The sequence below is a fragment of the Pleurodeles waltl genome, chromosome 5 (genome assembly GCF_031143425.1).
Source record: "Pleurodeles waltl isolate 20211129_DDA chromosome 5, aPleWal1.hap1.20221129, whole genome shotgun sequence".
NCBI lineage: Eukaryota > Metazoa > Chordata > Amphibia > Caudata > Salamandridae > Pleurodeles > Pleurodeles waltl.
The window spans coordinates 1,819,667,357-1,819,686,356 of record NC_090444.1 but is presented as its reverse complement, the minus strand read 5'-3'; the positions used below and the strand labels follow the sequence as shown (position 1 = coordinate 1,819,686,356).

The 19,000-nt window shown below is 45.3% G+C and overlaps 1 protein-coding gene across 5 annotated transcripts in view; it reads right to left on the bottom strand.

Annotated features, from left to right (window-relative positions):
• CMTR1 (cap methyltransferase 1) overlaps window positions 1-19,000 on the bottom strand; it is a 419,501-nt gene that overhangs the window by 232,246 nt on the left and 168,255 nt on the right. For 4 of the 5 annotated variants that reach the window (XM_069236317.1, XM_069236319.1, XM_069236315.1 and 1 more), the window contains 2 exons: window positions 16,625-16,697; window positions 8,337-8,535 (listed from right to left, as the gene is read on the bottom strand). In XM_069236317.1, the coding sequence (XP_069092418.1) occupies window positions 8,337-8,535; window positions 16,625-16,697 (272 nt within the window). The remainder of the gene's footprint in view (window positions 1-8,336; window positions 8,536-16,624; window positions 16,698-19,000) is intronic. The other variant, XM_069236320.1, reaches the window with a different exon arrangement.

Here is a 19,000-nt window from a genome sequence, read left to right as displayed (position 1 = left end):
CCAGCTCCCACTTTAAAGAAATGGCTAGAAGATGTGACCTATTGTCAAGAGCAGTTGGCTACCTAATGGGATTTCATGCCTCCTCATTCCCGACCCATAGATATCTGGGAACCATTCCCGTCATTCTTGCATTCAACAAAACGATACACAGGACACTGCTGGGGGCACGGCCGGGGTGGATGTAGAGTTATATGATGCCCTTGAGATAGGGGCTCCAGAGCGGGGGACCTCCATGTCATGAAAAGGAGAGCCATTGCTGTACCCACACCTACTGAGACTGCCAGGGGGAGTCCCCTGTCTCCTGCTGAACATAAAGCCATACTTGAGTTTACCTTTTTTTTTCTTTTCATTAATATCGCTTCCTGGGACAGTTGGACACTGTAATGCATTTCAGACATGCACCCTTCTGTTAATCATGCAACTGAAGAATTGCTGTGACTTTGTAACATTCTTGGTGATACCTGCTCAAATTTGTCTGAGTTCTACCTTTAAAAAAAACTAATAAAACAAATTTAAAAAACCCAGCTAACCATTACTCTATGAGAAACCGACTTAGTATTCTCCAGCTCGAATCAGAGGGCATTTTTAGCCCCCAAACTATGAAGGTCCATTTAATCTTCCAATGGAGATCAGATGTAAAACAGCATGTTTTCACTGAGAAGACAACATTGAGTAGGAAATAAGACCATACGTGAAAGAGCACTTTGAACAAAGTCTACAGCTTTTCTGTAAAACAAAGCCTACAACTCACTATCATGATGACTTAAATTCTGATCAGAGACTGCCTTCAATTTAACAATAATTAATATCACTGGAAGCTGTGTGTTCAGAAAGTAAATACACCAACGTGTGTAGTACATCATTAAAATTCCCAGCCAGAAGGACACCTCAAGGTCTGTCAACATGAATGGCAGTCTATCTAAAGTAAAAAAATGATTTAAAAAAAAATGATCAGTGGTGGAAAATATATGGTTAATTATATATTTTTCAAATCTAGTGGCGTTTTTCATATCAGCTGGCACTTATAATATATTCCAAAGCAAAATTCACATGTTCTCAAATGCAAACACTGTTGAACCAAAGGGAGACTAAAAGTAAACTATATGAATGCTGGAATACAACTTGTAAATCAATATCACATCAATGGGAGGCCTGCTGTACAGTATTTTCATCACTCAGTCGACCAGGGCAGATCTGCAAACAAGATCTGGAGATTTTCCAGCCAGGAGACATACAGGACGGATTGTAGTCCGGGACAACAAGATTATTCGTAAACTACCCCCAGTAAGACAAAACAAAAATTTCTATTGTTCCGAATCTGGTATTCATGTGCTGGCTATCCCTCCTTCATAAGTGCGTAAAAAGCTCCTTGAGAAGCTGTGCAGCAGGAAATGTTCCTAAATGGAAGTTAATAATACAGGCCTTCTGTGTAATTGTCTTGATAGATGAAGCCTGTTTGCCGCTCCCCAAAGAGTTCACACATAATCTTTCTATAGTCTGACATTCTGCTCTCCTTCCTTCCAGGCAGGAAGAGAGACACGTCTTTGCCTCCCATTTCTCCGTCAAATAGTCTGCAGGAGACTATTCAAAAGAATCATCTTTTATGATGACAAATTCAGGAAAAACAGAATAAAAAAAATCATGATCAATAGCCCACATGGCTTCCTACATAATTCTAAAATGGGCACATGACTTTGGAAGGTTGCTGCTGCTAACTCTTGTTTCAAGTAAGCATAGTTTGCACTTGAAATACTGCTAATGTTTGCCCAGAGCCACTATGCTTTACTTTGCAGACTTCAACAAGTATTTCCTTGACAAAATCTCCTTTTCATAAAATGAAAAAAAGACTGAGACGCAGTAGTCAGTAAAAGGGATACAACATATTTCCTCTCATATTAAGGAAATACAACTATTTTCTATAGAATCTTCTTGTATTTCTTAATATCAGCAGAAATATGCTGTATCCCTCCTACTGACTACTGCTTCTCTCGCTGTTTTTCATTTGAAGATCATTACCTGTCTCAAGGTTTATGGCAGTTTTTCATCATTCTTAGGACACCACCCCAGCCAGTCACATCTCCTCCACCATTATAGTATGCCTTTATTCCCACTGATCTAGTCTTTCTTTCACTAATGTTGATCTTCTTCACAACGCGCTCCTCTCCCTTCTGCTGACTTTGTTATGCCATGCTTTCCCTTCACTGTTCGCTTTCAATCTTACAAAGGCTGTGTTGCTTTCTCTATAGCTGTTGTCACTTATTTTCCACTTCTCTTTCATAGTGCAACCAATTGACTCTCCCTTACTTTCTCTCTCCTCTTTGTATTTGCCAGTATAGCAAGCTTATTTTTTTCATGTCATACGTCTACGTTGTATCCCTTGCATTTGCTCCATCCTACACATGTACAACTTCAATTGAAAGAGCAGGAGAGGACTCCCTCCTGCACAAGTTTTCTGTGAAGTGGCACAGAACAACTAAGTTACCTATGGTAATAGTCTTTCTGGTGGATACTGTGCAGATATCCATCTTCAAATATTCCCAAGACTTCAGACTGGATCTGGGGAGTTTTTTCCAGCAATGCTCCAGCGTGCCACTACGTGGCGCTGTGCGACTCTGTACTGGATCCATATCACCCTGAAAGTCATGGAGTAGAACCGCATATAAGGGCCACCCCTGCATGCTGATGTCAGCTGGGTAACATAGAGCAAATTGTTAACTTTGGATCTTTTTAGGTGTTAAAAAGAGGGCACTCAAAAGAAGGGAGAGGCAAGAGGGCAATGAGCAATCTATAGTTAAAAAGAATATTCGACTGAAAGAGCATTACCTAAGGCAGGTATCTTTTTATTCTGATGGATCCCGCATTTTAGAAGAGATACCAAAGACGTACTGTCCCAGGTGGAGTGTTCGTGGTGTGGACTCAGACCAAAAATTCTTGCAGGGCTGAGATGGTGAAATGCCCTACTCTCCAGACACAGGGCTGTCAAGGCAGCAGTGAGTCATGAATGTGTGCATGGACGTCCATATTGCAGCTTGGTGGATGTCAAGGACAGGCAATCCATTTGCTAACACAGTGGAAGCAGTCTTGGCCCTTCTAGATTGGGCTCTCAGACTTTCTGGAGGCTGCTTCTTGGCCAGTATGTAGAAGATCTTAATGCAGATGACTATCCACCTCTTTTTGTTTTTTGTCCAGCCTTCTCATTGTCCACAAGGTGTTCCTTGATACAATCAATGTTAAAGAACAAAGTCTATCTGGTCCCCCATACAATGACCTAAGCCTCTCCTGCTGTTTGAGGTGAGAGGAGCAAAGAACGCTGGAAGAGGGGCAAAGAACGCTGGAAGGGTGGCAGATTATCCAAAGTGAAGGGGAGTCACAACTTTAGGTAAGCAGGCCGCCTGAGTCCTCACCACCAATTTGCCTGAGGAAAAGGTGGAGTAGGGCAGATGGACCAACAGTGCCTGAAGTTTACTCATGCAACAAGCTGATTTAATCAACACAGGAAAGATAGTCTTTAAAGTCTGAAAATGTTGCAAGCATTTATGAATCAGCTCAAAGAGCGAATATATGTGAAATGTTAAGATCAAGTACTCACCGTGGCATCACAAATGGTTTGTGAGGAAAAATGTGTGCCAGACCTTTTTAGCAGTCACATCAAATCAGATGATTTAAACAAGGACAGCTGGACCAGAAAATGAAGAAAGCCTGAAAGGGCTGACAAATACTATTTAATGGTGCTTACTGCAAGGCCTTGCGAGCTAAAAATAAAACTAACAAAAGAACATTTAACAGCTTTGCTTGCAAAGGGTAGCAATTGTGAATGCCATACCAGGACAAAAATGTGTCCCAGAGCCCAGCATAAACAGAACTTGTGAAAAGATGCCTGGTGACAAAGACGACCACCACTCCAGTTACCCATCAAAAGCAGTTAATTGCTGTCACTCAGCCTTTACTCATGGAGGTGTAGATTGCGCAGATTCAGGTGGGGGTGCCTTGCCCTGCTGCTGCAACATAAGAACCTCTTGAAGTGGTAGCCTGAATAAAACACAGATGTTAATGACCAGAATAAAACACAGATGCTTATGACCAGAAGTTCCAGGTACCACACTCTCCTGGCACAGTATGGAGCCACTAGGATGATATGGACTCAGTCATTCCTGATCTATTTCCGAACCTTGGGCAGGATAGGCCAGGGTCAGGTGTAGTACAGAAGTCCCATGTTCTGTTCCAGTCTGACTGCTTCTCCTAACGAATGTTCTCACAGAAACTTCAACCTGCAAAACTCTCAAACTGCACCTTCGTGATGGGGGCGAAAAGATCTTCCCAGTGTTGTAATATGCCCCACGCCACCTCTGGATATAGATGCCATTTGTGATCTGACAGACGCTGCATGCTTGTTTGTCTGGTCTAGCATTCAACATTCAAGGAATCCTGTCAGCTGGTTTGGGATAAGGAAATGCCGTTACACTCCAACCAACTTCAGAGGTGTGCAGCCTCCATGCATAAGACCCAGGATCCCACTCTGCCTTGCTTATTGCAATACCACATGGTGGTGCTGTTGTCCTTCAGAACCTGCATCCACCATCCCTCCACCCCTTGATGGACTGCAGAAAGCCTTCAGAGTTAGACAAATGGCCTGCAGCTCCAACACACTAATATGGACCCAGTCTTTCGTCAAAGACCAGAAACCCCAAGGATCTCCATCTCCCCAACTCAGCAGTAATGAGTCTGTCCTTACAATCAGCTTTGGGTGAGGAAGTGAGAGATGGCTGGACCGAATTTCATTTGAGTTGTCACCACTACAAGTGATGAGCTGTATCCGCTGAAATATGGATGGCAACCAATAAATAGAATTCCTTGATGCTGGGCCCACTGGAACTTCAGATTCCATTTCAGAGGCCGCCTATGTCACCCAGCATAGCCAAGAAGCAGAATGAAGTCCCCCCCTACAATGTCAGGAGGTTTCGCAGTGATCTAGAGGTGGTCTACAACTGACTGTGCCAAGCCCACTTTTAACAGCCAGTAAAGGAGTTAGGGGACAGCTGGCATACCCAAATTCGAAGGTAGGCATTTATGCACTGCCGTCGCTTTCATTCGTGAGGGGCGATAGTGAGGCCGAGAACAAGCACAGCAAACTGAAAATGCTCCTGCCTACCTTGAACTGTAAATAATGTCTGTGGGACTCAAGGACAAGTATATGAAAATAAGAGTCCTGCAGGTCCAATGACTATCTAGTCACCTTGGCCCAGAGCAGTCAAGATCTGGACCAGTGTGAATATGTCATTCTGCAGGAAGGCATTCAGAGGTTGTAGGTACAAAACTGCCTACAGACCACTGTCCTACAATAGTAAATCACAAGACTAAAGCATTCCCAACCGTTCCCATTGCTCCTCCTGAGTTCAGCCTGTAGATGGGTGGCTAAACTTTAGACGCTGTGCTCAAATACAATTGGAACCTCTCATTTGCCGGCAAGGCTCTTGTGGGTGGTGGTTTTTAGGCATGTTCTAGCAGACAAAAATGGGATTACTTTTGCTCTCATGTGAAGCTGATTTATCTTAACTGCAGACACAAGCTCCTTTATTTCAAGTTTGTTAATCACTTGTACTACTCTCTGACTGCAATGTGCAAATCTGAAGTTTCAATAAGAGTGAACGGCCACCGATTTGCTGGCCACCAGGAGTGCGATTTTCACTTAGCCTTGAAGTGCCTGGTCATTTCTGCATATTGGCACAAGGAGAACAAAGTACTGGAAAATACCAGTGGGTGTCACCTACAACTGATCCCCATGATTCCACTACTGGGCTATGTAGCTGACATTCCAAAGTCGGTTCAAAGGCTTCCAGTGCTTTCTGTTATAGTTGGCAAGCACTGGTTTGTGATGGCCTGGCGAAAGGGTTCCGTACCTAACACTAAGGCCCGGATGCATGATGCTGCTCATTGTAACAAATCAGCTGAATGCTTTGCATTTTTAAAACCTGTGTAGAGTAGGCCCAGGAATATATGGAATATCCTGACAATCCGGGGAAACAGGATCGACTGCTAGTGATAGAATCTGTGCAGTCTAAAATGGAGGTACGCAAACCTCTTGGTAAAGCTATGGTTTTACGGATGCCTGTGGACAAAGTAGGCTAAAACTAGTAGGTATTTTGCATTCAGGGAGATTAGGTGTTGTGATGTGGTAACTGAACAGATCAAACCGTGATGTAGTACTTGAATGCTATTGTTTATTCTATGGTTTTACTATAAAATATTTAATCAAATTAAGCCACTAAAAATTGAGAATGTAACAACCCTTTCCTCTCTTGTGAGTCCAGATCCCTCTTGTCAGCACCTTTGATCCATGAAAGAGTAGTACATTTCTGGAGAATCCTGTGGAATGCATCAATGTGTGTCAGTGGACCAAAACACTGATGACAGCAACCCCCCAGGCCATCAGGGGTATTTATGCCAGCACAGATCATATATTTAGTTGTGTCTTATCCATCATGGATCGTCTGAGCCTAAGAGGCCCCAAGGTCTTTCGACACCATCAGCAAGATCTTGTTGGTTATGTCCGAGAGGGTTCTGTGTAGTGATCCAATGAGAAAACAGCATTTACAGATAGCAAAGCCGCACTGGCAGTAGAGAACGTGCACTTGCCAAACGCCTTACCGTTTATGAACTCCCTATCTGGAGGAGTGGTGGGGAATGAAGTGGAATTCACCGTATTGGCTGAAGCCTGAACCACAAGGCTCACCAGGGTAGGATTTTTAGTAAGAAATTCAGGGTTGACAGGAGAGGAGAGATTCTGGGTGAGACAGTACATTGTAACTGTTCCTCAGTGGCAAAAAGAAGTAAGTGTCAGATCATGAGACAGGAAGTGTAGAAAGAAGCAAGAAAACAGCCAACTTAGGAGGTAGCTTCTCTCAAAGGTGTAAGGCACATGGAATAAAAAAATAAGTCACCCTAAAAGAGCACTATAAAGTCTAGAAGAAAAACGTACAAGTGAAACAGCTCCTGCAACTACCGTTGTTAAAAGTGAAAATTCAAAATCAGCATAAAACATTATTAGTAAGTAATGGAGCAAATCTGAATCCCTGATAGCAAAGTGGGTTGAGTTTTCATGATTGCATTTTGGTCACGCTCTTCCTGAAAACACTGTGCTATTCTTTCATGAAAATCAAGCGCACAAGATGGTGTTTCGGAAGAATACTTTTAGAGACAATGATCCAAAGTGAGAGCTAATAACACAAACCAGGCCAGGCCAAAAAAAGCAAAGTAAAAATCTCTAATTAGTGCACGGTAATCACAGCCACTGACAGCAGGCCTTTCTGGACACCCAAATCGTTCTACAATAATGAACAGGAGGTGTGTCAAAATCCCCCTGCGCTCCCAATAACAGGCCAAGGATCAGAACTCGTGCATCCACATGAGGGACTACAAGTCAACTGGGTAGAACCGGTAAACAGCGATTTTTCCAAAACCAGCCTCACACTGATCCAGGTTCATATCAGCCTCTTAGAAACGCGGGCCTTGGTTTGAGCCATTTTACGAAACAGCAGGCATCCCAGGGAAAATACAGTTTGTTAGATGTTGGAGCACACTCCCAAGGGAATTAGGCATTTGGTGGGTCAAGACATTTAACTCCCAACCTCTCACCACCTCCCCAGAAGCAGGTGCATGGCAAAGGTAAGACTACACAAGGGTAACAGAGTGTAATTGGCACCCCGACTCTTTTTTAAGCCCCTCAACACTTCCACAAGCAGCGTACACGGGGAAAGACCTCCTACGTGGCAGGCTGTCAAGACTAATCACCCACTGAGCAGCACCCAGATCATCTCCTCCCAAGACATCTTGCTTTGGGGGGGGGGGGGGGGGGGAGGAATCTGCTGTCACATCAGAATGCTGTGGGCCTAAGTCAGGCATCCTGCATCCTAACAGACCTTCAGGACAGGCAAATCAGACCATCACTAACAGCTGCAAATTTTGCAACATGGCCAGCATACCACGGCATAAGGAAAAATGCCAGCCATCTTATTCTCAGTTAACTGGCCAGCAGAAACTGGGCTGGTGAAATAATACCTTGCAGAAATAAGTGGAGTGCAGCCAATGGGTTGCTCCTCCTAGTGCAACCCACACATCTGAGATAAACCTGGATATATACCGGTGGACAGTAGGTTGACTTCTCACATTCCATGCAGGTATGGAATAGTGCAGTGTAGCACTAAGAAATGGGATATATTCCCTTTGGCATTAACCAGGAGTCCATTCTTGTAGGCAACCTATAGAGTATGTATTTGAAAAACAAAAACCTTTTAAAAAGCAACGTAACAAACATCATATCTGAGAAAGATGTAACATACCATAATAAGGTTCAAATAGCTCGCTTGATGCAGAGTAAAAATCCTCCAGTTTGAAATCATTTGGCCCTTTCAGGGTCATGCCAAACCCTTTGGAATGCCACTTCTTTCTCCACAACACATATTCAGAGAATCCACCAGGCCCCGCACAGACATCAGCAAAATACAGCAGTTCTCCATCGCGATCTTTCAGTAGAGGCTTCTAGTGCATAATAGGATGCGGAAACAAAACAGAGGTTTTGTCAAAAACAAGAACATTTCTACTAATCACCTTCTAATGACCATACGTACTATCAACAAAATAAAAAAGTGGGCAACTAAGTGCCCAGCGGCTTTTTGTCACAAATTACAGCTAACAGACAGTATCCTGGACAACTTAAAAGTAAAATGACAGTAAAACAACCAGAAAGATGGGAAATACATACTATGCAAACAACAGTAGATATTGATCCAACAGGTGAAAAAGGTTACTTTTCAGTGGTAACTGATCTCCAGTATGGGCAACCTCCACAGCCACATTAGTAAGTTGAATCTTGAATGGAGTTAAGCAAGTAGGGACCTGGCATTACAGCATACATAAACAATATAATAACCTAATGTGCTACATGAGATATGAACTCTTAGATGTGTCCAAGACACTTTTCTAGTTCAAATGACTGCCTTTCAGGTGCAATCGCTTTACGCTGTTAAGTATGTAAAACTCATATCACCAGGCAGCCATCTTATTTTCATTTATGGAGCCAGCAAAATGATGTATCTGCTTATTAAATAGAGCTTTGAACTGATCAATATATTGAGAAGTGCTAAACATTTTGTTTGAAAAAGAAACGATTCTCAACTGTAGGACTGAAACCCATTTAGCATAAAAATATCCAAGATATTAAAAACAAAAATACTATATGTTCAAATTTTGGAAATAAGAAATTATTAAATAATTTAGAGTAGGTCATGGATAAATTGACATTACAAGTAGATTATTTTAACTAAATGTAGCTACATGAATATACTTTTTTTTTTTTTTTTTTAACTTTTTAACTATCGTCTTCAATAGTGCAGGTGAAATAGGAAGGCAAAAGTTACTTACTTTTGGTAACTTTCTTTCTGGCGGATTCTCTATCTGACCGCACATTTCTTATCCTTAGAATATTCACAGATGTCAGACTGATCTGGAGATGTTTTCAGCAATGTTCCCAGATAGATGCTGCAGGGACTTAACGCGATCCCGAAGTGAGAGTGAAGCTGCACATAAACACCACTCCTGGTGAACTGCTCTGCCACCGTGCAGCTCCACCGGCAAGTGAAGCCCTTCTGTTCCCTGAACTCTGACCTCTGTTAGTAGTTCGAGGTCCTTCTCCACTTGCAGGCTTCTGCCTGCGCCTCATCCCTGGTGTCTAGTGGGAGAGCTCTGCTCTTTTGCTAGGCTGCCCTCTGCCTCTTTTCTCTTTTCTCCTTTTTTTTATTCTTTTGCGTGCTGTTTCTTTTGTGCCTTTCGCTTTCTGCGCTCTCTTTTCATTTCTCCCCCTCACTCCACTCTCTCGCATCTTGTGTGCTCCCACCCCTCTTTCTCCCCGCTGATGGTGCCCCACCCCTCACCCCATCTCGTTCCCACTTCCTGCTGCCCCTGCAGCCCCTCCTCTCTCTCGTTCCCTCTTCCAGCAGCTGCTTCCCACACAGCCCTGCCCACCTTTTATTGCACCGTTTCCCACCTCCCAGCTGTCCTCTCCTCCCCCTCCCTTCTTAATGGCAGGTCGCTGCGTGGGAGGAAAAGAAACCTCACTGACCTGGTCAGTGAACTGCTCTGCCACTGCGTAACTGTTCCCTGAACTCTGACCTGTCAGAAGTTCGAGGCCCTCCTTCACTCGCAAGCTTCTGCCTGCACCTCATCCCTGGTGTCTAGTAGGAGAGCTCTGCTCTTCTGCTAAGCTGCCCTCTGCCTCTTTTCTCTTTTCTCCTCGTTTTTCCCTTCACTCTGCTCTTTCTCTCATCTGTCTCTCTCTCTCCCCCATCTATCCATGTCGCTGCTGCCCCTGTGGCCCTGCCCCCTCCTCCCTCTCGTTCCCACTTCCCACCGCTGCTGCCCAAGTGGACCCACCCCCTCCTCTCTCTCGTTCCCTCTTCCCGGCGCTGCTGCCCCCCGCAGCCCTGCCCCCCCCCCCCCTTTTTTGTGGTGTTTCCCGCACCTGCCTCCCAGCAGTCCTCTCCTCCCTACTTAATGGCCACCACTGGCGTGCCAAAGGCACGCCTAAAGCAAGCCCGTCTGCGACCCGAACGCGACCCCTGGTCCTGCCGCCCCCCACCTCTACACATCACCAGCACTCATCGCACTCAACCCAGGACGCAACAACAACTGCAAGCAAGCATCACAAGCTAAAACCCACAGTCCTTTAAGCTGCCTTCGGTGCCGCCAAACTTACATCACCACGAAGACCTTGGACCGAGCACAACCCACCCGCAACAACAATCTGACCCCGAAAACTCTGAAGTGCATTCTCCTCAACGTCTGCTCCCTCTATAAACACGCTACAGAAATCTGGGACCTCCATGACAGCACCACCTCGGATGTTGCGTTCCTAACTGAGACCTGGACCAACACCACCTCAGGCCCGGACATCACCATCCCCCAAGGATACAAGATGACCTGGAAAGAGTGCGCCAGCTTCCCTTGGGGAGGGGGAGGGAGAGGAAATCGCCATCGTCCACAAGTTTAACCTGCGCCTGAACACACACTCTGAAGAATCCACAAACCTGAAGGAACACCTCCACTTCAAACTACACACCAGCCCGACATCCACCATCAGGGGAACCCTCATCTACCGCCTTCCTGAACCACGTACACCCTTCGCCGTCCATCACGGGCTGCATCTCCGCACAAGCCATTACAGCCACCAACTACACCCTACTGGGAGACCTCGAAAATCTACAAGACCCCAACACCGCAACCCTCCTAGACAACCTCCACAACATAGGACTCCGACAGATCGTGACAGAGCCAACACACTCAGCAGGACACACCCTCAATCCCATCTTCACCACAGGAACCTCCGCTACCTTCAGTCACACCACAGAACTCGCATGGACAGACCACTGATGCATCCATTTCACCTTCAACACGCTCACCGTCATCAGACCCCCAACACCAACCATCATACAGAAACTGGACAAGAATAACCGACGATAAGCTCACCGCCGCCCTCGCCACCCCCACCATCGCACACAATGACGACCCAAACACCGCAGCACGTACCTTCTGGATCACCAACTGTGCCAACACCATAGCCCCCCTCAAAAAGAACAGCACCCACGCAAAGAGAACCAGCTGGTTCACCCCGGAACTCTGAGAATCGAGATGCACTTGTCGCCGCCTCAAAAAAATCTGGATAAACACCAAATCCACAGAAGGCCATAGCAACTGTAGAGCCACCACCACCAACTCATCAGAAACACCAGAAAGAAAGCTGTACAAGACAGAATCTCTTCACACGCACACAACAGCAAGGAACTCTTCAGCATCATCAAAGAGTTCGCCCAATCCAATAGTGCAGTGGTTCCCAACCTGTGGGCCGGGGACCCCTGGGGGTCCGCGAAGCCTCCTCAGGGGGTCCGCGGCTGCTTAAAACATTTAATAATATTAAGTCCCAGCTATCAGTAATGACTCCTCGGGGGTCCCCGTGTTCTAATAATGATTCAGTGGGGGTCCCCGGGCTCCAGTATTGATAAAATGGGGGTCCACAGAAGTCAAATGGTTGGGAACCACTGCAATAGTGAAACAACGGACATCCCACCCTCACAGGACCTCTAACAAATGCAACACCTACTTCCATCACAAAATCAAGACCATCTACGACAGTTTCAGCAAGGACAACCTACGCATAGAACCCCCTCTACCAAAACCAGATACCAACAAACCAACAGTCACCACCTGGATCCCCCAAACCACCGAAGATACGATGAGGGCCCCCACGGACCCATGCCCCCACCACATTTTCAACAGAGCCGCAGACACCATCGCCCCTAAGCTTCGCCTCACCATCAACTGCTCACTAGCTGCCGCCACCTTCCCTGACGACTGGAAACACGCCAGGATCAACTCCCTCCTCAAGAAACCTTCAGCAGACCTCACCAACCTAAAAAACCTCAGACCCATCTCCCTACTCCTATTTCCTGCGAAAGTCATAGAAAAAGCAGTCAAAAGCCAACTCGCAACATTTATAGAAGACCACAACATCCTCGACATTTCCCAATCCGGATTCAGGAAAAACCATAGCACCGAAACAGCCCTCCTGGCCGCAACAGAAGACATCTGCTCCCTGCTTGACAAGGGAGAGATGGCAGCACTCATCCTACTAGACCTTTCGGTGGCCTTCGACACAGTCTCCCATCACACCCTGATAAGAAGGCTCCACGGAGCCGGCATCAGAGACAAGGCCCTCGACTGGATCCAATCCTTCCTCACCAGCAGAACTCAACGAGTAAGACTCGCCCCCTTCCTCGCAGACCCCACACCCACCACCTGCGGAGTGCCCGAGGGATCCTCCCTCAGCCCCACGTTGTTTAACATCTACATGGCCCTGATAGCCACCCTCATCAGAAGCTACAGAATCAACATCATCAGTCGCCAACTGGATGAGAAACAGCTACCTTCAACTCAACACTAACAAGACAGAAGTACTCATTTTGAGCCCTCAACCCAATGCATGGAACGACTCCTGGTGGCCACCCACACTCGGAAACCCGCCCACCCTTACCAGACAAGCCCACAACCTCGGAATCATCCAGAACTCCAACCTTAGCATGAACCAGCAAATCAATTCAGTCATCTCCACCTGCTTCCGCACCCTCCGCCTCCGCCTCCTACGCAAGTCCTTCAAGTGGATCCCCCTCAAACATAGAAAGTCACACATGCCTTGATCACTAGCAGACTGGACTACAGCAACGCACTCTACGACGGAAACAACAAGAAACTCGCCCGCAAGCTACAAAACATCCAGAACGCCAATGTCAGACTGATCCTCGACCTACCTCGACACTGCCACATCTCGCAACACCTAAGTACACTGCACTGGCTTCCCACAGAAAAAGAATCACTTTTAAGATCCTCACCCACACACACAAAGCCCTCCACATTACAGACCAGCCTACCTGAAACAGCGACTCAACCTCTACGTACCCCACAGGGCCCTACGCTCAGCCCAGCTCTCTCTCACAGAAGTACCTCGCATCAGGAAAACCAGAACAGGAGGAAGCTCCTTTTCCTACCTCGCAGCCACTGCCTAGAACACACTTCCTCTCCAAATCAGACAAACCAACTCCCTCCTCAGCTTCACAAAGGAACTGAAGACATGGCTTTTCTAATAACCACCTCACCCCTTCCTCCCACTCCCCCCACTAGCACCTTGAGACCTTAACGGGTGAGTAGTTGCGCTTTACAAGCACTGACTGATTGATGGATGGATGGATTGATTGCTCCTGCCCACTGACAAATTTCTTAACCTTTATCCTTCTGCAGCCTGAGACACGGAGGACTTTGAACAAGCTGCAGGTGACAGTGTGCCAAAATCGAAGTTAGAACCTCACTAAGATATTGAGGAGTCCATCACATAGAACTTGCTTATCCACCAGAAAGAGTGGTATTGAGGGTGAGTAAGTTGTAATTCTTCTTCTTGTTCTTCTGATGGATACCTTTAGAGTAGGTACCATAGCAGTACCTCCCAAAGGTGAAGGGTCCCAAGAGTGGACTAAGATTAGGAAGTCTTGCAGGATCAAATGGGCAAAGTGGTCCTCCTGTAGAACCAGACTATCAAAATAGTAGTGTTACATCAATGTGGGCACATGTTTGAGTTCCAACTAAGGGATTTAGGACTTACTGTTTCAAACTAAATTTACTTTGAAATGTGTTTATACTTTGAATCTAAATTCCTCCATGAAACCAATGTATCATCTTTATGTGGTAAATAAAGGAAGGTGCTCCCAGTCCTGCCAGGTACCACGCATCAGGGGTTAGACTAATGTGTTTTAGTGCTGGTGGTCGCATCAACACACTAAAATGCTTTCATCACGCATGTATAGTGCCTCTGGGGCCAAAAGCAATGAGGCATGCTAGAGCATAGAGCTGCCTAATTAATAACCTGAGGCTTCCATGCAGCGCATTAAAATTGGCTTGCTCTACTTATTTAACCCATCAATTGCTCACTGACTAGACATCAAACAATATAGTGCTGTTGGGCATGTTTGAGTCATGGCACACTGCACTAGGGTAAGCCAAACCGGCCTCAGAGTGTAATTCAAGCACGTGGTCTCTGCTCTCAACAAGATCAGAAACATAATAAAACAGAACAGCCGTGTGGGATAGACTGCGGCACTCGTAGATCCTTGTGATGTCTTGCCTTGTTTTCCGATGGCAGGCTGCTCTATCTCTAGGACCACACACACAGGAAAGAGAGTCATTGACTTAGCAGGCTGGCCGACCGTGATAGTAGGCAGCAACATTGTTTTTTATCTTGCCATGCTCTCAGTAATAATCATGTCTTTTTGGGCCCAACTAGCACCTGGGCAGCTAGGCCTCTGTCTGCGTTCTTCAGTCCTAATGGTGGGGCAGACCCCCACCTCTGCATCCCAGTAGGTGCCTCTTGCCAGAGCTATTCCAAGCAGGGGCCTGCTTGCAGGTCCTCAGGATGAGAAGTACAGTTCTCACTCTAGTTGTGTGTTTGCTGCAGGCTTGTGGGTGCACTCTGTCTGCTTCCAACAAGCCACATCCACTGATGATGCAAACGTCCAGCTGGCTCCTCAGCTTTACTAGCGAGCAGCAGACCCCCGACTCCCACGGAAGAGTACAAAACAAAATCTTGAGGCAGCAGAAGAAGCCTGTCGCCGAGAGCGGGCAATAGCAATTTATGAAGGCACGGTCAAAGTCCTCCTGAGAAGTGCACAGATGATAGCTGCAGCAGACACATTTGAAATGTTGGCCACCACGAGCAGTAAGGAGTTTTTAAGTTTGTTAACGATGACAGGGCTGTTGGTTGTTGCAATAAATGAAAACAAAATCGTTTTTTTAAAAATTTTATTGAAAAAATTAGAAAAACCACAGTACTTTGGGGCTTGATGCACAACACGTTTAGAAATCCAAAACTGTCATGTGATTTATTTGGTAATCTGATCTAGGTATTATAATAAGGACAATTTGCTGTTCTGTCCCAAATAGGTTTTCTTCCTAACTGCTCTTGATAAAATGATATTCAAAGTGTCACACGTGATAAGATGTAAATGTCACTCATATGCAGAGTATAAACTTAGAAATGTCACTCATAAGCAGAGTATAAACTTAGAAATGTCACTCATAAGCAGAGTATAAACTTAGAAATGTCACTCATAAGCAGAGTATAAACTTAGAAATGTCACTCATAAGCAGAGTATAAACTTAGAAATGTCACTCATATGCAGAGTATAAACTTAGAAATGTCACTCATATGCTTCCTGAAAACTTGGCAGCTATGGGTGCACCACGTCTTGTGCTCACACTACAAACCTCTTCCTTCATTTTTATAGTTGTGGCCCAGACCATAATGATAAAAAGGTACAAACAGCTGGCACACAAGCTTCGGTTTGTCTGAGGATGCTTTTTTCCTCTTCAAATTTTCTTTCTGATCAACCGGAGTGGATGATGTAGAGAGGAGCCTGCATCAATAAGAGGAATGCAAGACACTCTGGATGTCACTGTAACATGTCCTGGAAGAGATGTCCACTGCTCCCTTGACCAAAGGCCCACTGCTTCCTGCTCAAAGACTGCCAATGAAATCAGGGCCGTTAGGCCAGCTGAGGGGTCGAGTCCTCACCCATAGATTCAGCTAACGAACTCCAATTTGTTGTGCTTGACCTGTTAAATAGAGCCCACCGGTGCTTGGTCTTTCTCTGCTTATGCAGTGATTTGTTATGGACTCACGGAGATAGCAGTAGCCAATCAGAAGAGGCAGCCATAGGCACAATCATGTCCAGCCTCTCATCACTGTCAGAGCCATCTCATTCTATATGCTCAGGGACCCACGGAGACACTCAAAGTCGTCCTGAGGAAGTTCATGATGTGTCCCTGGCAAACTAATGATAGTGAAAGCACAACAGGCCCCGACGGTCAAATCAAGAGGATGCCTGCCTAAGTGATGCGGGACATACAAACATGAGGCAGTGCAAGGAAAATTACAGATCTCATCATGAAGCCTTACAGTCATACCAGGCATTACAATGAATAAACTAGACCGAGATTATAGAAAGCATTCATACGAGCAAAACACAATTCTTACCCCATGTGTGTCTTTAGGATTCGTAAACATGTAATCAAATACATGGTCGAGGTTGGCCATTTTCATTGCAGCCCTACAATGCACAGTTAAAAGAATCAGTGAAGTACACATATGTAGTAACTTACATGCAAGCACAGTCAACGGCTTGGCCCACAAGAATTAATTTTCAGCAGGAATACAGACCAATGCACTCATCAAACCGTTTTATAGTTCCTACAAATTAGATTTTCCGTAACATTTGGTACATGTCCAATGTAATCCTAAAATGTAAACCTAAAATGAGGCTATGGGCAACTAATGAGTATGGTGAACTATGTGATCTTCTGAACTCAACTCATCTTTTGTAAGGAGCGTTTACCCACATGGTATTCTGGGCTATACCAGGGATACATATCAAGGACACTGGACAAGCTTTGGACAGGGTAATTTTGTTTTTACCGCTGGAACTGTATGTGCTGGAAAGATTGTTCAAATCCCACCAACAGACCAAGACTCTATGCTGAGGGTTTGAAGGTGCTTTACCTACTGCTACTTCTGGAGCTAGAGAGAAGGCAATACTGGAAATGTTAGGTATGAGATGGACCAGTGTACGTTTATGCTCATAGCTCTGCCTTTCCAGGTAATGATGTTCAGGACCTAGATGTCCAGTTCTTTCAGTCTACCTTCGCCTTGTTATATTATTTGTGAGTATCTAATGTGTAATCTCAGTTCATTAACAAGTCCTCCAAACTCATTTTCCTGTCAACTGTGTCTTGCACATATCTTCCTGGGATTCTCGGCGCTCCTTAGGCAGGCAAAGTTCAGTTCCTAGAAAAGTCTGGTAAGCTATTAGTCTGGGTACAGGTGACAGCAGCAAGCATCATGTGGAATTCCCACACACTTAGGTGTGAGGAAAAATAGCAGTCTTGCAGGTGTTCCTCTTCAGAAGACAGGACTATTAGGCGTTCTCTAACTCAAAGGAATCTACCACAACTACTGGCTCAGGAGTTGCGAGGGATGGATGGGATTCAGAGCTCTGCATCTAAGCTCTTTGCATTGGAGATTAAAGACCAGGAATAGAACCGGCTGGCTGAGCTTCGCTCCGGAAGGGCAACAACTACTTTAAACAAAGGAATGTTCTAGCGGTCTCATCCATCTACTAGGAACAACTGATTTTGGAGAGATCATGAAGGGAATGTGTATAACCAGGTATACAGGGAGTGCAGAATTATTAGGCAAGTTGTATTTTTGAGGATTAATTTTATTATTGAACAACAACCATGTTCTCAATGAACCCAAAAAACTCATTAATATCAAAGCTGAATATTTTTGGAAGTAGTTTTAGTTTGTTTTTAGTTTTAGCTATGTTAGGGGGATATCTGTGTGTGCAGGTGACTATTACTGTGCATAATTATTAGGCAACTTAACAAAAAAAAATATATACCCATTTCAATTATTTATTATTACCAGTGAAACCAATATAACATCTCAACATTCACAAATATACATTTCTGACATTCAAAAACAAAACAAAAACAAATCAGTGACCAATATAGCCACCTTTCTTTGCAAGGACACTCAAAAGCCTGCCATCCATGGATTCTGTCAGTGTTTTGATCTGTTCACCATCAACATTGCGTGCAGCAGCAACCACAGCCTCCCAGACACTGTTCAGAGAGGTGTACTGTTTTCCCTCCTTGTAAATCTCACATTTGATGATGGACCACAGGTTCTCAATGGGGTTCAGATCAGGTGAACAAGGAGGCCATGTCATTAGGTTTCCTTCTTTTATACCCTTTCTTGCCAGCCACGCTGTGGAGTACTTGGACGCGTGTGATGGAGCATTGTCCTGCATGAAAACCATGTTTTTCTTGAAGGATGCAGACTTCTTCCTGTACCACTGCTTGAAGAAGGTGTCTTCCAGGAACTGGCAGTAGGACTGGGAGTTGAGCTTGACTCCATCCTCAACCCGAAAAGGCCCCACAAGCTCATCTTTGATGATACCAGCCCAAACCAGTATTCCACCTCCACCTTGCTGGCGTCTGAGTCGGACTGGAGCTCTCTGCCCTTTACCAATCCAGCCACGGGCCCATCCATCTGGCCCATCAAGACTCACTCTCATTTCATCAGTCCATAAAACCTTAGAAAAATCAGTCTTGAGATATTTCTTGGCCCAGTCTTGACGTTTCAGCTTGTGTGTCTTGTTCAGTGGTGGTCGTCTTTCAGCCTTTCTTACCTTGGCCATGTCTCTGAGTATTGCACACCTTGTGCTTTTGGGCACTCCAGTGATGTTGCAGCTCTGAAATATGGCCAAACTGGTGGCAAGTGGCATCGTGGCAGCTGCACGCTTGACTTTTCTCAGTTCATGGGCAGTTAATTTGCGCCTTGGTTTTTCCA